This window comes from Elgaria multicarinata, chromosome 2, assembly GCF_023053635.1.
Source record: "Elgaria multicarinata webbii isolate HBS135686 ecotype San Diego chromosome 2, rElgMul1.1.pri, whole genome shotgun sequence".
Lineage (NCBI taxonomy): Eukaryota > Metazoa > Chordata > Lepidosauria > Squamata > Anguidae > Elgaria > Elgaria multicarinata.
In genome coordinates this window covers 69,160,942-69,185,060 of record NC_086172.1, presented here as the reverse complement: position 1 = coordinate 69,185,060, position 24,119 = coordinate 69,160,942, and the positions used below count along the sequence as shown (strand labels likewise).

The 24,119-nt window shown below is 38.9% G+C and overlaps 1 protein-coding gene across 1 annotated transcript in view; it reads right to left on the bottom strand.

The window, feature by feature from the left end:
* Positions 1-24,119, bottom strand: part of CLASP1 (cytoplasmic linker associated protein 1) — a 217,624-nt gene that overhangs the window by 39,678 nt on the left and 153,827 nt on the right. The window contains exons 25-32 of the mRNA XM_063116685.1: positions 22,013-22,075; positions 14,888-14,991; positions 11,556-11,579; positions 9,930-10,174; positions 7,412-7,475; positions 6,437-6,600; positions 5,182-5,260; positions 4,779-4,922 (exon numbers count right to left, since the gene is read on the bottom strand). Coding sequence (XP_062972755.1) covers positions 4,779-4,922; positions 5,182-5,260; positions 6,437-6,600; positions 7,412-7,475; positions 9,930-10,174; positions 11,556-11,579; positions 14,888-14,991; positions 22,013-22,075 — 887 coding nt within the window. The remainder of the gene's footprint in view (positions 1-4,778; positions 4,923-5,181; positions 5,261-6,436; positions 6,601-7,411; positions 7,476-9,929; positions 10,175-11,555; positions 11,580-14,887; positions 14,992-22,012; positions 22,076-24,119) is intronic.

The window sequence follows — 24,119 nt, the reverse complement described above, 5'->3', positions numbered from 1 at the left end:
AAAGGAAGTGACTGCACATGCCATTCCTCAACTGCCAGGAGAAAAGGATAGAAGTTCTTTGGCACAACCTCAGTTGTTTTTCTGTATATGCTCTGCCTTTGCCTCCTATAACAGGGAGGAGATGTGTTTGGCTAGCATTCAAAGTGCATGCATGCTGCACCCAGATGGAGAAGCAGGCATGCCCCAACTCTGGTTTGGGATTAATTTTCCACCCAACCTTGAGATGCGAACTCATCAGGCACTGCAACTACTTGCAGACTCTCTTTTAGAGAATCATTTACTCTAATTCAAACTGTAGAGCAAAAAGAAACATACGGTAAGTTATTACACACACATGGTCACCACTGCATTCTTTCAGGCCCCCGGTCCATTTCTCTCCAGAGGTCTAGACTAGATTAGAACTCTAGACTGCAAACAAGGAGTAACATCTTATGATTAGTGTCCGCTACTTGGCGTCTACCTGTTTACACTTCTCTTCCAAGTTTCCTTCACCAGGACATGATGAGGCTGCTGTTGATCTAGCTGGCATATCCTCACCTACCCAACTATGCATGGTCTGAGTTCAACAAATAGGAAAGGGAACATTATTTAGTAGAAGCAAGCATAAGATTTTGTATTTTAGACCAATATCTAAAATCAGTTAGAGCTGCATTTTCAAAGCAGGTGGCGCTTCTCCAATATGAAGCTAATGTCACAAAAATTGAACAGGCTGGTCATTGCTTAAATCTTTAACTCTTATTTTGCCTGGGATCTTAGGTATTATTTTAGTGCCATTGAATTATTTCCAGATTCTTCTGTTGCTCGTGCAGCACTTGCCAGCCTTAAAATTATTTGCAGACATTAATTCATCCCAGTAATAGCCATTGAATATCAGCTTTCCTTTTCTCTCTTAATTGGAAAAAGAAAGACAGGGGGCTTGCACTGCATCCTTCAAAGGAAGGATCTTCCCCCCCCTTAACACTACAGTAAGTGGGCTTTGAGGACCTGAGAGCATTATGCAAGAGCTATGTTAATGCAAATTATAAGAATGTCTAACAACGCAATCCTATACACTCAGAAGTAAGTCCCAATTGTTTGCAGTGGGGCTTACTCCCAGGCAAATGTGCACAGGATTGCAGCTGGAAGTAGTCAAGCAGCAGCAAAGCAAACTATCTGAGAGATTATTAGCCAGCTGTTCACTGCAGTAGCGCTAGCAGATTTGAGAATATTTTCAAATATTCTCTATAATATCTATAATATCTATAATATTTTCAGCCACACATGAATTTCCAGAGTATGACTGCACATTTTGGCAGGTCGACCTACACTTCATATTTTGAAAGCTTTAGTGCCAGATAAATGACTTTCCCTAGAGACATACATTGACCCACAAAACCCTGTATTCTCTACTCTAAATCAGACTAAGGATCTATCTTGTCAACATCCTGTTTTCAACAGCGGCTAGTCAGATGCTTTCAGAAATTGTCAGAGCATAAAGGTAAAAGGGCTCTCCCACTGTTTGTTCCCAGCAACTGGAATTCAAAGGCATATTTCCTCTGAAGGTGGAGATTCTATTCAGCTGTCATGGCTATAAGTCCTATCCTGCCTCATCTAATACTTTTTTTAAGTCATCAAGGTATCTTTTGGCAGGCAATTACATACATTGATTATGCATTGTTCAAGGAAGTAGATTCTAAAGTAAACAGGAGTTGCTGTTTTTGTTCAACGGGGCTTTTGCACTTCTAAAAATAACCCAAAATGAGCTAAAACACTTGTTTCTGGAACTGGGCAGGTCAGAGTTCATAGAAGAGAGCTCTGCTGACCTGTCCTGATCTGGAAACGACTGTTTCAGCTCATTTTCAGGTTTTCTTTATTTATTTTATTTATTAATTACATTTCTATACCGCCTGTGGCGTTACACCCCACAAGTCAATTCCAAATGTATGTCTGCAGTTTGTAAGTCTGTGGTTTGTAGAATGTTGGCCTGAGTGGGCGGAGTTAGAATGTCTTGGGAGAGGGGAGGAGTGATATATAAGGGAATGACTGAGGGGATTGGGAGTTCTTGTTCTTTTGGAGAGAACCTTTTCAGGGAGACTTGTTAGGGACTCTTAGAGTCTGTAGTGCTCTCTGTATTTATGGGTACTTAAGTTCTGGGAAATTTGAGGTCAGCGTAGTGAGTGGTGTCTTTAGAATGTGGTGTGCACGTAGTGGAAGTATATTAATCAATACTGATAATAAAGAAAGTGCAAGAGTGATTGTGTGAGAAAAAGGAAAGCGCGAATGTGAGAGTGACAGGATTGTATGGAAGGTTTCAAAAGGTTTTTAAATGTTGTTATTTGAAACAAAGCTTATGAACTTTTAAAAATAAATTTTGTTTGTTTTAAAACTACCACAAAAATCCCACGTGTCTGTTTGGCGTTTATCATCTTAAGTTTACACATTCAGCACCCACTCTGACAATCATTCACCTAAGCAGATATAACTCACAGCGCATTATTATATATATTAAAATCCATTCTCCATTTTAAACCCCTTTCTCCACATAGTTTGGAGGAAGGTGGGTTTTATCCCTTGCCTCAGGCGTATCAAGCGGTGGTGCTTAGGTTGAGCAGGGAGTGGCCTCGGCCGGGTCTGGTGTTCAGAGCCTGTGTCGCCCCATAATAAGTGGTGGCAGACGTGAGGTCTGGTGTTCAGAGCCTGTGTCGCGGCACCGCCCAATAGCTGGAGTTCTCTGGGCGGTTCACAAAGTTGTTTTTAAAACAACAACTGCAAAACCCCCACTGAGCAAGCAGTTGTACCCACAGCCACAATGGAATTAGCAGAGGCAGAGTGCCCTGTTTCCTACTGTCTATGTCCTCTGCACCATTAATATGTTTACGAATTACTATCGTATGTTTTTCTAAACTAAAGCAACAAACAATGCCTGAAGCCTTCTAAAGGCTTCATCTCCCTGATCATTTTAGTTGTCCTTAAACAGCACTGATCCCAATAAAGTGGTTAGGGAGACCCCATAATGGATACTGTTCCGTTGTGAAAACTATGCGGGGAAAGCTTTTCATACTTGCATGTAAATGTATACATTCTTCTTCTTTCTTTTTTTTTTTTTTACAACATCTGTGTTTGGAGAATGTTATTTTTCCATTGGCACTTAGGTTTTCCTGACCGGCTCCCTCTTACCAGTTTCTGTGGGCAGTTTTCTCCTCTCTAGCATTTGACCCTCACAGTCTTAACCATATTCCTTTTGACGTGTGTGTAGCAATGATGGCACCTAATGGCAGAGCTGGGAACTTCCCAGAGCTCTGTGACATGAATTTTATCACAGAGACAAGTAAACCAGCTGACTTCATAGGAAACAGTTCTTGTTCCATAAAATACATGCAATGTCCCAACAAATATCTATTTTTGTTGGTAAATAAGTAGTTATGTACAACTTGTGCTTTTAAAATATCTCTCTCTCTCTCTCTCTCTCTCTCAAACACACATACACAGATACACACACACACTTCCAGATACTGCCCTGCTGTGCGAGCCTTTTCCTTAATTAACCAAGAGGGTCTAGCTCAGTGGTTCTCAACCTTCCTAATGCCGCGACCCTTTAATACAGTTCCTCATGTTGTGGTGACCCCCAACCATAAAATTATTTTCGTTCTTCTCTACACGATCCATTGTCATGGGATGGTTTGCTAATGAAAATAATACATAACAATAGCTTTAATAATACAGAAGATGATACATGACATAGTTCAGTCAATACAGTTTCCTAAGACCATCGGAAATATGTGTTTTCCGATGGTCTTAGGCGACCCCTGTGAAAGGGTCGTTCGACCCCCAAAGGGGTCCCGACCCACAGGTTGAGAACCACTGAATCTAGCTCTACAGAAGCCTTCTTTCAGAGATGTAGTAAAAACAATACCGTACAATGTAATATCAATCCTTCTCATGTGTAGTTAGATGAAAGTAAATATAATTTCTATACTTTTGATTTCTTACTAATGCTCGTTGTAATTACATTTGTTTAAATTTGTACAGCAGTCCTGGAATCAATGATGAGGGATGGTATGGAACAGAAATGTTTCAAACAAACAAAAACTCTAAATTTTAGGACTTGGGAAAAACATGTTCCTAGGTCCTGCTTCTTATGTGTCAAGCACAAAATCTTGTATTATCAACTCGGAGTTCAAAATTTTATGGATGGAAAATAACTGAACCATGTTTCTGAATAACATTATTTTCAGGATAAAGTAACATTTCAACATCTGTCAGTTGACAAACAGCTCAATGTCTTCTTGCTACTGTGGAAGACAAAAATAAATGTCTAGTAGTCTTAATTAATGTTTACCTGAAATGACAAATTCAGATATAGCCTTTCAAAAATCACTGTGTTGGATCCAGTATTTCCATTTACCAACAGCAGCACCACTCTGAGCAGAATTCTGCTTGAAAGCTCCTGCTGGCAGGGGAGACTATTTCTGCTAATCTCCTCCCTCCCCTTTTAGCCCCCAGCGTCATCTCTCACACTATTTCAGAGGGTCCCCAATCCTCCAGAGCAGATTTTGGAGAGGGGGCATATGGGGCTTCAGGTGGAAGGGAAAATAAATGAAAACAGCTTCCTCCCCTATTCCACCAGCAGGAGTGCTCTGCTGGATCATAAGACTTCCACAGATAGAAAGTGGCCTTCTGTCCATGGGAGGCAAATTCTGGATCCCGCACAATATATTTATCTATCGGATTTCACAATAATAGTTTAGAATGAATTTATAGAGTTCTGCCAGCTAACCCCTTTCATAATTTTAACTCACCTTTCTCACATCTGAGCTCTTTGGTTCTGTTGTCCAAGTAATAATCCTAGAAACTGCAAGTTTTGCCTCACTAGAGTTTACAAAATCTGTTGGGTCCATCTGTCTGGCCAAGGACTCGATGTACTTCAGGATTGCTACTTTTACCTAAAGAGAGCAGAAAAATTCTGTAACAGATAGCATCACAAATCCATAAACCTCAAAACCCATCCCTGCTCATAGGCAACAACTTATGGTCCATGGCTTGGTACAGAGAAGTCATCTCTCAATTATATGAAAACCTTTAAAATATAACCACTGGGTAAAAGATCCCCACTTCTCCCCACTTCTGTATAGTCAAGTCTCGTACTTCAGTTTGCTCTCAGACAGAATAATTTTACAGTGAAATTGTGAAGCCTTTACTTACTTTAAGATTTGGTGTTTGTGTTTGATCTACAATAAACCTCATCAAAATATTAAACTGCTGATCAAATGGAAAAGAATCCCTAGAGTGGAAAGAAGAAAAAAAACATGATACTGTTACTAGATAGAAAAAGTAAAATATGCAGCAGCTGCCAGTCACAGATTAGGAGATGGAGAACAAAATGCAATAAAACCCAACGATGGATATTGTCCTTTGAGCGCTACTAAATGCAATCCTTGTTTATCGGAATAGAGCTTTCAAGCAAGCCTATGCAAAGGAAGAAAGGTTGAACTGAGCCATTTTTGATGAATCTTGTCTGCCAATTTATGTAATCTAAGCACAGAACGTATTGGCTGCTGGAAAATTATTAAGATTCATAACAGACTCTATCCAAAGAGCATTGCCTGGTGTTCCTAACAGTTAAGGTAAAAGAACTAGAGTCATTATTTTACCTTAACTGTTAGGAAAAACAGACACTGTCCTTTAGATACATTAAACTTCAATCCTCTAAACCCGTTTTAAAAGTATACGTGACAACTCCATCAGATATTAAGAGAAAGTAATTAGTTTCTCTCTTTCAACACACCATTTGTGTTACAATGGCCTAGTCTAGACATAAAGCTAAACCATAGTTTATTGTTACAGAAATGAACTTACTCAAGCCTTGTCTGCATTCCCTCCTCCACTGGCGTTGCTGTGAGAAGGAAGCATCTGCTTCTTGGTTTATTGAAACAAGCCAAAATCAGAAAACAGGTCTGGCCTTGTTTCAATAAAACATAGCTTAAAGTACTTACAGTCTGCAGTGGTTCAGATGCAACACAAGCTGCAGTTAGTTTAAATCAGGAAGCGGAGTCTTCCAATCTCCTCCTTTCTTCGGTGTCAGAGGAGTGGGGAGTAGGAAGTGCTTGGACTACAACTCCCATCGCCCCTAGCCAGCATGGCTAACAGGAGTTGGAGTCCAACAGACGGAGGGTGGTTTAGTGGTACCTCCAAACCGGGCCAGTATGCCTAAATGAATGCCCGTGGAGGAAATGGCCATGGAGGAAAGATGAAATGGCCGTGGAGGAAAGATGAAATGGCCATGGAGGAAAGATGAAATGGCCATGGAGGAAAGGTGAAATGGCCATGGAGGAAAGATGAAATGGCTGTGGAGGAAAGATGAAATGCCTGTGGAGGAAAGATGAAATGCCCGTGGAGGAAAGATGAAATGGCCTGGCAGGCAGGCAGGTTCACACATTGGTATCCGCAGACATGCTACCTTGTTACATCCAGAGCTTTCTGCACTTTTGCCTGCACTGATCCCAGCAAGTCAGCACCCATCTTCTTGAGTAACTGTGTCAGGAGGACAAAGAGCCAATCCTGCAAATCATCCTTGTGAATAATGATGAAGTCTACTAGGGTTTCAAGAAACATGCTGAAAACCTGTAAGTGACAGAAATCAAGGAACAAGTCACACTTTAAAAAACACAAAAATGATCAAAAGGCAGGGTGGGTGGGAGAAGAAAGCTTTAAATAAGGAATATTTAAACACCCATGTTAGCACTGTGAATTCCAGGATGTACCGTATTAAATAGATAAAAGACGTGAGATTGGGAGGTGGGGGTGAGGAGGAAGGAGAATACACTTACTCTCTGTTTGGAATTCCACCGCAAAACAGGCCATGCAACAAAACAAACCATTCATTAGTACACAAATATGGAGAATCAAAGCCCACTGCTCTAGGGCAGTTTCCCCTTGAACCCAGAAAAAATATGCATTCACAGGAAGTTTAATAGAACTTTATGACACAATACTTTTTTTAAACATAGGCTAAAGACAAATGTTTGATACAAGAACATCTTTAGAAACAACACATCTTATTGCGTATTAAGGAAATGTTCTGCTCTAGATAATATCTTATCTATGTAATGCTCACATATGCAACTTACAAATATTCCAAGCATTTATCACAGTTAGCTTACAAAGACTGAACCACTATTTAGAACAAATACTAAAATATTCTGCTCTTGACTGCAGTGGAATGATTCATTTATACTCAAACTTCCTTCAGTAAGAAGCCCTAAGAGCAGGACACCCAAAGCCAAATCTGTCTCAAAACAGAATACAGCCATCAAGGAACTGAATTACCTGAGGCACTATATAATGGGCATGTACTATATAATCAAATGCTTAAGAATATATGGACACTCACAAAATATATAGGTTTACCTTAAAGACAAATTCAAGATTTTACCTTGCTGTGGGGGTCTGCAAACATGCGTGTGAAGATTTCACACAGCCTTTTCAACTCAACTCGGCTAAAACACAAAACAAAAAAAGAGAGCTGACATAAGATAGCTAGAAAATATGGGAAGGTAAATCTTTATTACTTACGGCCCAACCACCATGAAATACAGTAATGGTGCACAATGCCCACCATTATTTCAGAAACAGCAGAATGGATTTGGGCAAAGAGATTTTATGCCAGGCTCATGAAAAGTCTGCATTTCAAGGGTTCAGAAACCACACATCAGCCTTGTCATTTCCAACACCTTCCACCTAAGTTGTTTTTCACCTCCTCTGCTAAATCTCTTACATCCTCCAATTTATTCTACATCATGTGCTAAAAGTTAAATATACTCTTGGTGTTCTCCTCTAAGTAAATAATCTGTCAGGGACTATATTCCGCGTAAATGTAACCCCCTCCCCTAATTGACCGGGGGGGTGGGGAAGAGGGGAAATTTATTTATTTATTATTATTTATTTATTTATTACATTTTTATACCGCCCAATAGCCGAAGCTCTCTGGGCGGTTCACAAAATAACAGTCAATCTTTTCCCAGATCTCTAAATCCTTTTAACATTTTAATCAAGCATCTGATGAGACATCAGGGAAGTGGGGGCATACTATTGCCTTTATTGTAATCAGAGATATATTCCTCCACTCATATTTTCTGGATATACGAGAAGGATGTAATCTCAGATAAATGATCCCTTTTCTGTCCATTTAAGAATGACTGGCAGCATCCCTTCATTTTGATAGTTTGTGAATGCAGGCTCTCGCCAAAGTTTGAATGACTCGATGTCCCCATGGAGTTCTCTTCCTTGCAACACTTTTTTCCCCTTATTGTGGCTTACCTTTCCTTGTATACTTGTGAACATCTCTCTCACCTTTCTCAATTCTTCCTCTCATTTACATCTGTTTGTGACCTGGATCACTCCAAAATCTGCTTTAAGCTCAGCTATCCTTATTACCCTAGAGTCCACTTATTTGCAAAACCTCCCCAAAATGATTTCCATATACTTTACTTTTCTTGTCTCTTCCCATATTTATTTTATTTACAACCTTTATATACCACTCCACATCTGAACAGTTTCTGGATCAGTAAACAATAAACGATAAAAGGAATAAAACACAGTATTAAAAGTTTTTAAAGAAACAGAATACCAATAATAACACTGGCTGGTAAATCAGAGAAGGCTTGTTGAAATAAAAATGTCTCTAGCAGGTTCCAGAAACAATATTGGCGCCTGCCTGATATCAGGAGGCAGGGAGTTAAGGAGCTACCACACTGAAGGCTCTACTATGGTGGATTTCAACCGGCTGTAGTCCATGCAGAACTCCCAGGAGCGCCTCATCTGATGACCTCAGTGATGGCCAGGTTGGTAAGGGAGAAGGAAGATGTACATGTTTGCTAGAAAAATTATACTGTGCATGCTTGGTTTACTTCCTGTTTACTTCCTGTTTCACATATACATGCTGGGCTTGTTAGTGTCTATGGCATTGGTGAGCTTTCTTTCACTCTGTAAATGCCAGATATCATTTAAAAAGGTATTATAGACTTAAATAACTTTCTATGTTTCAATTACAATAAACAATTAATATTGTTCTTTCAAAATCCTTGTCTCTTGTTTCTTGATTCCTCTAATACGAAGGTGCCTATTTTCACTAGTACTTGATCACTACAAGCCTGAACATCTGAGTGGCCCCATGTATCAGCCAGCACATGTGTTAATGTATCTATCTACCACTGAGGCAGTGAGCACTACTCACTGTCCTGTGGTGACATTAACTCCCGCACTGGACACGGATACAAGCCCTCTTCACTCATTAACCACTTGGATTATGTTTAGAACTATTTATCAATGGCAGCAATTCAAGGCAGAATAGTGTCCTGTCAATGGCTAGCTAAACATGGCGTACGGAAGAAATGTCCAAAATAAGTAAATTGCATAAAATATTAATGATTTATGGCTTCATTTTATAGACTTTGTGAAAAACAGATACGATTTAGATGTTGTTACTGTTCATTTCATATGATATGAATCTGATGCTGGATTCTGTATATTGTCTCGACAGGTTTACTTTTGTTGTCTGAAATTGCTCAATACTTACACATTTTCAAGCAAATTTTGCATTGCATGTTTAATATACTTAAATACCTAATTCTGCAGTGGGATATGGGTTTTCGTAGATACTTACACATGTCCAGTGTTGTTAATACTTTATCAATTTTGTGGCATGTACCGTATGGGCATGTTCTTTATTTTTGTATCTCCCTATTACCTACAGTAAACAATAAAAAGGGGGATGTAGACCCTAGCCATTGAGCTTCTTCACATAGGAAGCAGCCCTGGCCCCTTAGACAAGTACCTCTTCCATATATCTAGAGGCAGCGGTGCCTGGGGCTTCAGAGAAAGGCTGTCTTCATTACTTTCTTAATGCTGGATTAAAAGTAAAAGTACTTCTTAAAATGTATTAAAGCACTCACCTCAGCGTCCTCTGGCTCTTCAGTAAGTTTTGCAGGCCTATTAGCCCCTCTTTCCTTTCAGACCAGTTAGAGCTAGCACAGTGGTTTAAGACCTCAGCCACATCCTCTGTCTGTCGCAGGTAATGTGGGATACCTCCATTGCGGGAGCCATAGGAGCGCTCAGAGCAAGCACTTGACGCGTCACTGTTTGCATCGTCATCAGAATACATCCCATATGGCTCATATCTTCGTCTTACTGGCTTTTTCTAGGCGGGGACAGGGGGAGAGAAATAAACCCTGGAGTTAGCAGGCTTTGCACAGTTACTTGAAAGCAAAAACTGGAGACGATACATTACCAAAGAAGTTTGGGAATTACGGCATAAAAGCAACACAACTAAACTGCATCAAGAGTCAGTGAAGAATGGAAAGAAAATGGCCCCAAAGGGACAAAATAAATTAACAGACATAACAGACAAATCCTGATGGGAAACAATTCCTTTGAAGCATAGGTCTGCAGCTATGCGAAATAAATTTTGAAGTGATTACATCATACTCAATGCAAGTCAATCTATGTGTAAATAGGAGAAAGCTGTGCGCGCTCCCTAGTGAAATGACCCTCAAATCCCAGAAACAGCGAAGGATAGTGGCACAGGTAACCCTGCCGTCACCAACCTAGGCTTAAGGCCTCCAATAGCCAGCATTAGGAGGATTGTCAGTTTGCAGGGTTACCATTTAATAAGAGTTCAAACTGTGGATATTTATGGAAGGGTTAGAGGCAATTACTAGAACGCAATATCATTAGGCTGCTTTGAAAATTCATTCTTATTTATGTATACTGGCATCCTATTTGATGCAAGTTACTTTGGACATTGTCAAGGCTACCATATAATGTAAATGTTTGGTGGATGGCATTCCGAAGAATGGGTGTTATATGCAAAATTTTAACCTCATGAAATATTCTATCTATCTATCTATCTATCTATCTATCCTTGGAATAGCCAGATGTGCTACACAGCTTCAAAAAAACCCCACCCTACTATATATTGAGAACTGGATATTTTTCACATATGTGTGAAGTTGTTACAAGAGGACAAAATCTGGTATCTCATAGTTTCTGATTCTTCCTCTCTCTCTCTCTCTCTCTCTCTCTCTTTTAAAAAAGCATGTTCTAGCCCTCCCTGCTGAAAAGAAAAGCTTGGAAATTGATGGGGAGTATACAGCTCAGAAGCTGCCATGACTTCAAATGATGAGGGCATGGGATTTTAATGCCTAATACAGCACTCTGACCCTTTTTTATGGCTAATGTTCCTTGCCCATATAATGTTACTTCCCATCTGTCTTTCCCATCCTTTACTCCTTTCTGCCTCGACATAATTTACAAAAAATTCTATACTGCAAAGATTTATTGACATAATTCATTGCAGAATTTTGGTTTCCTTGGTTCCATTGTTTGATATTTTTAAGGCACTGAAAACAGCAGCCATTAAGTGAATGATACAGACTTTATTTCTGAGGTTCCAGGTTTGCAATTTAATAGGATTCCATATCAAAATAATTACAGCACCAGTGAATTTTAAAATATGGAAAGCTAAAATTGGAAAGTAAACCCCCCCCAAAAGAAAACAAAAACCAAGACAGCACTAGTACCTTGCTCCGGGAGTCTCCTAAGAGCTGTATGCAGGAAAATATTGAAGGGTGGGAGAAAGCATAGAGAATTATGTCAGAAGCTTATGCAGGGATTGTTCTAGCAACAAAAATGTACAAGCAAATGTGTCTTAGCAAATTAAAAATACAAATTCAGCCAGTTTTTCTTCAAGCAACGTAAAATTTAAATGGATTCAGAGTGTGGCACCAAACTGATTACTCTTCTGCTATCGGCTTCCTATTATAATCCAACTCCTCTTGGAGAGAATAAGCTATTTTATTTATTTATTTATTTATTTATTTATTTATTTATTTAATTGTATTTTTGTTCTGCTTCTCAGCCAAAGCGGTGATGGGCATTTGGCATTCTGCTTTCACTAAAGCCAACATTACCTTATGCCAAGCTGGCACTGCTATAAATCTGAGGAAAAAGAACTCCAATCTGAATGATCACTTCTACATTTCTTTTCTCCTCAAAACTGCATTTGAGGACAGGCCCACAGGTACAGAATCAAAGCAGGCTGCAAAGACAAAACATGCCCTCTATCCACATATAACCAAACTCTAACTAAGGAGCTCCTTTGTCCCTGGAAGCTGATCGAATACATTCTGGTCTCCAAGAGCTCAGCCCCTCTAGTTGGAACTTACTTCTCCCCTGTATCTAAAATCTCTTTATTCCAAGGTTTCTCATATTTCCTTGTGACCTTCAGATCAGCAGGGCTTTTTCTGTACAACAATGTTATGTTTGCTATTTGGGAACAGAGATAGTTCCTTGGACGGGTTCAGATATCTCATTTTACAGGTACAAAAAAAACAACATGTGCCAGAACACAGAATTTGACCTGCAGGGTTTTGTTCAAGATCTTGTTTCATGGGATAAAGCCTTTTTGAAGCAACATCTCTATTTCACGTGGGGCGTGGGTGTGGGTGGGTGTGCTCCTTTTGTGAACAAGGCTACTGGGTAGATATTTTCAGTGGGGAAAGAAGATAGGCAGGGACTGGAACTAAGTACTGAGAGGGTCAAGTTGGAATAACGGGGGATATTTCACACATCACATTTTAAGGGATATATTGAAGGTGTTTTAAGTGGATAGTAAATAAAAAATAAAGTGTGATTGTGAAAGGACACATTATTATTGGCTGGTTACAGCTCCCTGTTGGATGTACACTTAGTGGCATACTTAGTCCATAGATGCTAATCACTCTAGATGAGGTTTAATGAAAATCAGGCAAATCCTAAACATCCAAATAACAGCAGCAGCACTTAAACAGCCTTAAAACAACAGAAAGGCTAGTAACTTTAAAGATTTCTAGTGCTGTATTATTTATTTCATTCCTTATCCTTCCTACAAATCCCTTTTCATATTTAGCATACAACACATACATTAACTGCCATTGAGACATCGACTACTTAATGATTGAAAACAAAATAGTTTCTGTGTGCTAAGTTAGAACTTTTAACTAAATGTCTCCTTAGCAAATGAGGTCATACAGATGGCCAGAGTTTTCTTACCCATGCAGCTATACACTCAGAGTTAAATACATTATAGGATTTAACCCAGAAAATATTGAATTTCAGGAAAGACCCCAATTTAAGCCTTGGAGAACTGCACAGTAGGCACTTTCATGATCTAAGACATTCTAAATCTCTACCATTTCCTTGTGTGGTTTTTAGATTTTAAGGATATTAATAAATGGAAATGGGTTTCTGTTGTGGGGAAAACAGAATGGCAAAAGGACAGCTTGAGATGGTATGAAGTAGTGACAGAGTACACATGTGACTTGTACTCTCTTTTTGTGCTTCCTGTGTAACACGTGAAGTTCTGAATGCAGGTGGTACTCATGGATCACCCAGTAGAGATGTTACAGCTTTATATGTTACACAGGAAAGCATTAATAGAGGAAGCATGAGTCACTTGCATATCCCCTTGCCACCACTTGTTTATAATGCCCAAAGCCTCTAAAATTGTGTCTGTCATTCTGGATCTCCAGTAACTAGGAATTTAAACTCTAACAGCAAGACAACAATGACAGCTTTCAAGAAGCATGACCTTGAAACTCTGGTCCTCAGAACCACTGTCTTATGGCTTAAAGTGACATGAAATCATAGTTGAGTAACCTTTTCAGATACTTTTTCCTTCCTGCTTTCTGATGGTATGAAAGTCCATAGGGTAGAGCTGGTTAATCGAAATATTAACTGTGCGATTTTTGCCTTCCAAGTAGATTGTCCTTCAATTTCAAGAGTGCAAGAAACACGGTAAAAATTCCGGGTAACACCTACTCAAGGGTGGACAGACTTTAGGCTTGCAGGATCTATTTAATCTGTTACTAGAAACCTGAGTTCTACCAATCGAAGCCTGGTACAAAAGACAGAATTAAGTAATGCCAAGTACAAGATCTTGCTCTGAGTACCAAAACTGAACAGAGCTCACAGTCTTTTCATGCAAAACCCTACTTCTGGTTACCCCAAAACTTTCTTAATTGGGTGGCAGGAGGGAGGGGGGAAAAGTCATTTTGTTGCTGCTATTGTTAAATGCTTCAGATTCAGAAATCATTGGTGATCTACCGCAAACCCAGAGGCATACCAATAGATTCAGATCTACCTTCTGCCCTCCCCTGACCTATCACACCAGAAATTAAATCCTTACAGCTTTAAAGCTACAAAAGCAGCAGCTGGAGTTTTGACAGCACATTCTGTGGATACTTCACCACCTTTTCTGGGACATGTATGATGAGGCAATTTTACTCTTGAGAAGTAAAATTTTACTCTTTCAACAGAAGGAAGGGAACTCTCCAAAGATGAGAATATAATAAAAACAAAGCACATTTGAGAGACAAAAAGCAAACACCCACGCCCTAAATATATATGCCCTCAGAACAGGAAATACTGTGGCAGTAAAGTATCTACAGTAAAGCAGTAAAGTATCCACAGCGGTACAATAGGCAGCTCTGCTACCCTAAGTGCATTTATTGGAAAATGATTCTTCAAAATTAGTGACACCTGCTTCCACATGAACATGGTTATACTGTTAAACCTTATAACTCTTCTTATGTATTTGAGATTACAAATGCCTCAAGCAATCTTCTCAGCACCACTGCCAACAATCAAATCAGCTGTCTTTTCTGCTGTGCAACAGCATATTAATTATCTTTACACACATATTCCAAACTCACCAAGAGAAATTTAGACAGTGTCTCTGTGTCTCTGTCTCTGTCTCTCTCTCTCTCACACACACACACAAGAAACAGTTTAAAGTCAAGAGGAGAATGTACGTACAGGAAGCAACTTTAAGTGACTTTCTGGAGTTGGTAGCATTTTGTGTTTTCCTTCTTACCAGTGCATCTGCCACAGCAGCTTCCAGATCTGTGCTTGTACTGAGGACTCGCATTGCATTCATAGAGGCAGGCAACCTGCCTGGCTGTCCAAGTCCAAACCGGTCTGCACAAAAGACAACATTGAAAGGCATCCTTAAGTGAGTTCACAGTCCCTTGGAATATTAAGAAGGCTGTTGGCCAGGAATTCACCAACAAAGACTGGGAGTTGTCACTGCTGCGGCTTTAATTATTACTAGGCACTATTTTTATTAGTTACTATGAGACTGCGTTATCACTGCAACAGAAAGTCAGAATATCAAGTCCTGTTATATAGTTAATGTTCTCAAAGTGGTAGTCACTGCTATACTTTTCTATTGATAATGGTGAAATGGCGGTGGTGGAATTTTTTATCTCTTTCATGGTGTCTTTTTAATGAAATAGCTGCAGTATATAACTTTCATTCTTCAAAGGAGGAAGAGTAAGCATCAGAATTTTTTCCATGAATATCAGTGAAGAACTGTTAATATTTTATGAATTTGTTACATTTTTCAGGTCCTACAGTGTTTACTTTTGTGAACAGTCTTGTATAAGTCTTAAACCTGAGTAGTTCCAGTTATTCTGAAAATATTTATGTACAGCTTGTCAGTCTACCTGCAGGGGAATCAAGTCCAAGACAACTGAGGGGAAGGATCAAGGAGCTTTAGCAACTGTCCAAGAAAAATAAATGCGGACAGCTGTACACTGTATAATATTATTGTCTTTTCCCAATGCATTTTGAAGACAAACCTTTTTCAAGGGATAGGTGTGTGTGTGTGTTTTACAAATCTGCATAGTTTATCAAAGAAATAAAACTCACATGATTTTCTATAAGAGAAATCAAAGTCATCTGAAAAAAATCTAGCAATATTCGTCTTAAGGCAGTAAAAGTTTATTTGAAATTAACCAATGTGGGTATTTTAGACTGTCCTTCTTTTGACTATTTTATTGTCTTAAATTTGTAGCATAAATATTTATGACTGTTGGTGAGCATGCAATTTTGGATACACATTGCTGCTACAGAATAATGGGCAGTATCTAATACGACACTACCATTAACCACTAACGTAAATTACATTGCACTAGCATAAAATACTTCTAGCGTTATGCCAATAGCACTTGCGGGTAAAACAGGGTTTCCAGGGAAATATCTTGTGCCAGCAAGCAATTTGGCCATTGCTCTAGGAGTCATTTACTTTAGCGCAACATAATTTACAGCAGCATTAATGTCACATTGGATGCTGCCCAGTCTGTGTATTTTTCAACACATCAGAAATATATTGGTTTATTAGTTGCAGATTTGTTAAATCTCATCTCTTGAAATAGAGTTGTCCTTGAAAAGGGTTTGAAATGAAAAATACATCCTTTTTACACAGCTATCATCCCCACCTCGCACACCAACAATCTAGGAAGGATATTTTAAATTGCATTGGCATCCAGCTCTTTCACATCCTAGGAGAAGATAACAAGAGGGACTGTGGTTGGGGTGGATGGGAGGAAAAAGGAGAATTTGAGCTTTTAAAAAAACATGTGGCCCAATCCAACTCTAAATGTAGGCAATTATTTGCACACAACTCGTGGTAAGTGGTAATGTGCATCCCGATGCACATAAAAAGATGAGGCACGTAAGATTTAGGGTGGCGTTTAATTAACTCCTCCTGCCAAAGGAATGACTTTCATCAATGGAATGGGGAGAAGGTGATTACACTTCCCTACTGCACTCCCCCAGGAGCATCAAAATCTGCTCCAGATGCACGGGGGTCCCTCTAGACTAGATTTTGATAGTATGGGAGGGGTCTGTGGGGGTGGGGGTAGAGAAAGAAGAGGAAATTCATGTTGCATGAGCAGACATCCACTCATGCAGGCCATGGATTTAACCTATATCTATGTACCCAGCAATAACTGCTTCCTTGCATAGATCTCCTTTGCTGGATTGGGGCAATGATGATTTATACAAGTTGACTATTATTCGCTACTGTGCAATAAGTGCATTTTCTTTGCATTAAAAACCTAGGTTGTATGGAAATGTTTAAGGGCACACTAATTAAAAACACTTGTTTAAGCAGCTTCATGCCTTCAACTCTAATGCATAGGTACCTTTCACAAGATATATTAAGATGAAAAATTCAACAACTAAGAAATATGAATAGAAACAGAACAAGTCCATTGGAGAAGACCATTGGGGAATTGTATGAACTGCTTTTACAGCCATTGTAGTCTTTAATAATAATAATAATAATAATAATAATAATAATAATAATAATGCATTCATCTTCAATGTATTTGTTTAGGTCTGCATGAAAGGAAGCAAAATCAGATCAACTATGACAAAAGAGAAGAATCATTGTTAATATAAAGGGCAAAACCAATAATTTTTAAGTACTGGAGAAATGTTACCCAAAGACTTTTCCATTTTTCAAATTTTATTACCAAGATCAGACATTTTAAATTTACAACAAGCACATTTTCTAAAAATGAAAATACATTACATGCGAAAATGAAACATTTTTAATGAAAAGCTGCTTCCAAAAGTAATTGAATGATGACATTTAAAAGGAAATAAAAATTGCATATGTTATTACTATTCCCTTTTTTAATGCAACTAGATTATGAAGCAGCACAAATGCTTGCTTCAAACATCAGTTTAGTTCCAGGTAGAAAGATCAGGTGAGAAGATGACAATGCAAAGAATGTGACAAGCCAAATACATTGCTAAGTAGAACTGTACCATTCAACCACCATTTCTTAAGAACCAGAAAGCATCTGGCACAATATAAAAGCCACAGCCCCCAAACTTCCTTACTATTTGAGCAGGAGGTTTCAGAAAGGGTATTACACTTTTACGTCTTTGGACTCAGTCTCATTTCAGTGGCATTGCTCAGGTCCCAACTGAAAGCAGAATTTCACCCCTGGGTTGCATCTTGCAAAATATCACTAGAATCATAGAATAGTAGAGTTGGAAGGGGCCTATAAAGCCATCGAGTCCAACCCCCCGCTCAGTGCAGGAATCCACTCTAAAGCATAATAGCAGTTTTCTGCTATTTGTGGACAATCCATTGTTGAAATGCATAGATATTACTGCCACAGTGTTGTTCCAGTGAAGGGTACATGGGAACTTCGGGACCATGACCTTCGCTCATGGATATATCGAATCACTGTTATTATTGTTTATCAAGGAGCTGGTCATATACATGATAAATTGGTCCCAGAATGGCATACATGCAGCTTGCTAGACTAATTTCATGATGTGTGAAATTAGTAGGTTCTGAACAAACAAAAAAGTGATCAAGGACAAATGTGCAGCTGAATTTGCTCCAGAAAACATATTAATAAAGGTAGTCATCTTATGCAGAAAGTAATCACTGTCTTGATTTGACACATCATGGTGTTTTTCCTCATTACATAGAGCACCCATACTGAACAATTATTGAGCATTAAATAATGTCAGTAAAATAAATCTTGGTACCCAGTATGTTTATGGACACCCTTCAAAAAAGGCATGCCACTGGGGAATTCACTTAAAACCAAAAATATCACCTATATAAATCAGTAAAGGGTGAAAATCTAGCTCCAGAGATGCCAGGTGAAATGTTCACAGTTTCCAGAAGAACCAAAAACTGAATTCTGGCTGTCCTGTGTTTTCAAGCAAATTTAAGACTGCATTAGAAAAGGGAAGATAGCTTTCAAAAGATGAGGATAATCAGAATGACAAAATAAACCAAGTTGTAAGGCTTTAAAAAATTCAGCAGAAGCAATGAAATTAAACCACATTAAGTACTGTGTGGCATGCAACTGTATGCCCCTCTTTTAGCATACGGGCAGAACCTATGAGATGGGTGACGATGCAATATACCTCTGTACTGGATCAAGTTCTATGCATGTCAGTTCCTGTCTCAAGATTATGAAACTTTAAGCTAAATAAAGCCCATATCAGGGACTTGAACAGAGTTCCCCGATAAATCACAGAAGAGCCCAAATTTACTACCCAAGCAGTAGAAGCTCATCTTATTCTAGTCACATGACTACAAGTTACAAAAGCAGGGTTTCTCAGGCTCTATTTTAGTGAAACTCCCTAAAATCAAGACTAAAACTGGTCAAGACTCTTCACACAGACCAGGGAGCAGGGAGGTTAGCAGCACCATGCCTCTTGACTCAAGTCAACTTCCTAAGAAAACCTGCCTCACACTCCAAGAACATTTCACTGGAGAATTATGATGTTGCATGTCTTCTAAATTAATCATTTACGGAAAGAAATATTGGCAGAGCTCATTTATGTTCTTCTGCTGAACACTGGCAATACACAAAGGGTCCACGTTACAAAATATATCTGGGACCAACACTTAACGACACGTGATTATGTAGAGGTCTAGTTCAAACATAATGCTGGCAGTATTTTAAAACAACCCTACTGCTGTGGAGGCCTAGGTGCCTGACGTAAGATTAAAAACAAGTTGCTGATGCTCTAGTATTCTAATTCTGAGTGTAGACACTGGTGGCCCGGTTTAAACAGACAGATAAGTGTCATGTTTAAACAGAGCCTTGGAAAATATTTCCCACCATCTCACACTGTATTGCCCTTTTGGCAGTGAAACCTTACAATGAGCATCTGGGAGGTCGGGGGAGAGAGAGACAAATGCAGGGGAGAGAGACAAGTGAGGAAGGGGGAGGAGAGAAAATGATTTTCTCTGATGGGCAACTGAATGATAGCTTGGCAGTGTGTGTGTAGGGGGTTGGAATTTAGCAGTCAAAAACATTGGCTTTGAGCCTTGAGATTATAACTGTAATATGCATGGTTCACCGTCACAAACTAATTCTGATGGAAGTCACATATAGAACTCAGTATTGTATGATCTGAATTTCAAAACCAAGCAAGCAATGGGCATCCTGCAATATGGAAGGATTGCTGTGAATATGCCATGAATTAAGCTCTCCTCTTTCGCTCAGTGGTTCCTCCTTTGCAAAACACAGAAACAATAAAGAGAAAGCAAAGAACACTGTGGGCTTAGTTTTGCTGTCCATCTAGCCACCCTATCTTTCTTTTCAGAACTATTAGAGAAACTGGAGAATAGTTCTCAGAAGTAAATCTGGAACCTATTTCATGAGAATTGTATTAAAAAATGCATATAGGAACATAGGAAGCTGCCTTATACTGAGTTATCTAACCCAGTATTGTCAATACTGACTGGCAATGGCTCTCCATCTTCCTACCTGGAGATGCCGTGGATCAAACCTGGGACCATCTGCATACAAACAGATGCTCTACCACTGAGCTACAGCCCCTCCCTTTAAATGTAGCAATACCATAACACACACACACCCTTCCTAAATACTGTATCAGTAGTGCGTCTTCTTTATTTTAGGAACTTATATTAAGCAGACCACTTTAGGTCCACTTTCAAAACTCATTTTCAATGTTTATATATTCCAAATCTAAGGTAATTTCCCAATGACTCACATTTTTAGATAAAATTCTACCAAATCTGCCAGCATTCAAAAGAGTAGCATCAGCTCAAACAAATCATGTTATATATAGATCAATGCTTGTCTTGCTTAAGAAGCTAGTGCAAATTCCAGTCTGTTAAACTGAAGCATTGATGGTATTACCTCTCCATAAATAAGTTTTAAGGTCTGCGTAGACTCATAAAATATTATATACTGACCACTGCCATTTTGCATATCAATGGGAGAATGTGGACGTAATGGCAAATTATTTAGCGTTCTTCCCAAGTGGCTGGGAGGAGGAATAAACTGGAATTCTATCTCACGTTGCCTGATACCTGGTTTGTCGATTCCTTGTTCACACATAATGTGGTTTAAAAGAAACTCAGTTGCTAAACAAGCAAACTAAAATGGGTGCAGCTTATTGTTGGGACATTACACCTATGCTGAGAGAACTGCACTAGCTGCCCAGTTTAAGATTTTGTTTCCAAAGCACCAAACAACTCAGGACCAGGATTTAAGAGATCTCTTTATGCGCTACTAGCCTATTCAGTTGCTGCACTCATCAGGAGATATCCTGCTGTTGGTACCCAAGATTTCAGAGGTTCGTTCCATCGTGGCTCAGAAGAGGGCCTTTAGTGTCATAATGCCCACTCTCTGGAACTCCCAGCACTACAAATTAGGCAGGTGCCAGCCCTTCTGGGTTTTCAGTCTACTGAAAACTTATCTTTTTCAATTCTCTTCCCCTCCTTATTGTTTTATTATGATTTTATTAGAATGTAAGCCTATGCGGCAGGGTCTTGCTATTTACTGTTTTACTCTGTACAGCACCATGTACATTGATGGTGCTATATAAATAAATAATAATAATAATAGGTACTCTTGTCCTCTGTAGGAAGACTTTTTTTTGTACATTGCTTAGAAATGTCTTCAATATAAATGATAGACAAACATACAAACATGAATTGTTTAAGTTGCCTTGTTTAACAAACTAGGGGTTATTTTAAAACCCAGGTTCTGGTTTGCATGTAACAACCAATCAGGAATTAAGCAAAGCGAAACGGAATCCTGATTTATTTCTTCTCCTGGCTGTGCAGGAGGAATGGCTGTGTGGGAATGCTTGAGCCTGGTACTTCACGCAGGCTCCTTTGTGCTCATGAACAGAGTGCCAAATATGGTTTAGCGTTATGTGTGAATGCAGTCAGCAAAAAAATTAAAATTCAAAACTGTACAGATGAATTTTGAACCTCATCTTTGCCACTTACTGAACCTCAACCTTGCCACTATCATTAACTTTGGTATACTTATTGAATATTAGAAGTTTTCAGCACTAAAGGATATTGTGCAGTTACCCCTGCTGCTTTCCTTAGATGCAGGGTGGGGTGAGAATCTCGCAGTACTACATACACACTGTACCTGACAAATATGTGGATAATTCATCACAAGGCCCTGGATAGCCATTTTAACATCATTTCCTTTTCAGAAATCATGAAAGTAAAGAAAATTAAAAACATTCAAACTTAGCATGACAAAAACATGTTGAAACAAAGAAAAAGGAGATCCTATGGAGGTTGGGGGGAGCCCATGCGAAGTGCTGAGTGATATTTGTGAATGGCAATAAAAAAAAGACAACATTAAGAAGCAGATTCATGCAGTTAGCACTTGTTCACCTGACTGCCCAACAGAATCAGCAGTGGAGAGAGCGCTAGTGGACCTGGAATGACGTCGAGAGGCTGCAAGTAGAAGGAATGGCAACACCCACAGGATTAACACACAAGTACTCAAGACAAAATACGCCACAGTCCAAAGGGGATGCACATGATTAAATACCAACACTGGTGTTACATAGTGAAAGGAAATGGCATTGCATATGAATGGACAGATAGATCAAATGCAAGCCCCATGGACCAACACCGGAAGCCTTTTTGCTCATCTTCCATCCTCCCTCCACCCTCAGCCATGGGGCATGATGCATGAAAAAGAAAAGGAAACACTTTTCAGACTTCCCGGGTTGTGTGCGGTCCAGCAGAGATTGATAAGCATGAATCGCCTGTCAGATCCAGGAGAATCACTACGTGAACATGAAATGATCAACTCAGCAGCAACAGGATTTAGATATGATCAGTCCAAATCCCAAGGCAGAGCCACAATGAATCATTAGAAACTGTGCTTGCAAGTACCGTATAAAACCTTTAGTCTTCTCGTTCATAGATGTGGAACCATAGTCAATAAAAAAAGACAATTCATAGTCAGGGGCAAACTAACTTAATGCAGAAAAATAAGGGTCAATAAAGGGAAATAACTTTCATTAAACATACTTTATGAATTATACCCCCACCCTATATACACAAATCTTTATTACCCAAATCAGCTATTAATCTGGATTTACGAAGCTACCTTATGAGTACTTAAAAACATTTCATCCAGTGCTGTCCACTTCGATTGGCAGCAGTTCTCCCACACTTCAGGAAAAGACCTTTCCAGCTGTGCTGCCTGGAATTCATTGACCGTATACACCAGTGATTGAACTTGGGACCTTCTGCATATATGTGCTCTACTACTGAGTATAATCTGAATGTGACCCAACCTCATACACCCATAAGGTTTGGACAGCGTAAAAGCTCAGTTACAGTAAGTAAAATATGAATCCACATTAACAAGAATTTTGGATCATCAAGGTTTGGTAACAGAAGTTTATCTGTGATATGTAATCAGGTTTGTGGCTGAAAAACACTGAGTACCTAAGATGTGAAGAGAATTAGCACTGACAACTAGTAGCAATAGTCACTTATGCCCACTTTTTACTTAACCCCAAAACTGGCTATTATCAGAGGTTATATATATTTCTGAGTCTGTGGTATAGTAAAAAATACATGATATATTGGGAGGCAGGTACATGACAATTCCAGAGATAGAACTGGGATATAAGAGACTGGAAATTATTACTTGCTTCACTAAATTACTGAAAAGCAACTGATGAATGGAAGTAGTATGTATGTGATGTGCATATGCATACATAGTAACCTAGAATTGAGAAAAAATAATTATACTGGATGCTATAAAATGCCCAGCCCAAAATGAAGCAAGTTTATATTAAAGGCTTAACATACAAAACATTACATAACATTACATATCAACATTATCTTGATGTTTTAAAACTTTACTTTACTGAAAGCTTATTTTCCCCCTCCATGACAATCTAACACAACAACACTCTCCATATTACTATTTCCTCCATTATATTAAAGTTTCTTATTTGCATCTGCTGAAACCTACTGCTATAAATATGTTGGAGCTTGCCATTCAATAAAAGGATAAGGCTGGTTCTTAATTGCAGATTGGTACAGATCCACCAATTTTAGGGAAAGCCATCTGGCCTTAGCATACTTACTTTTAGATCTAGGATAATATAGAGTTTGAATAGTAATGATGAATTGATTAATGCCAAAAGAATGTTACATACTATACCAAACTGGTAAAGGAAGCATGCTCCCTCAAATAAACACATTTATGCATGCCTGTATTACCTAAAGAGGAAGTAGACATGGCTAGAAATGGTGCCATTCATTTTTATTTCGCCACAGAGGTTGTTTATGTATCTGTTAAAATGATTCACTCATCTAATTTGTATTGCACTCACAGTTGTAACTCTAGCAGTTCTGAACTCAGTTTAGGATGTGGAAGTGAAAGGAATAAGTGCTTCTCACAATCATTAAAGGAATAAACAGCAAGAGGAGATCTGATAATATGGTAGCTGATATACTAAGAAGCAAAAAA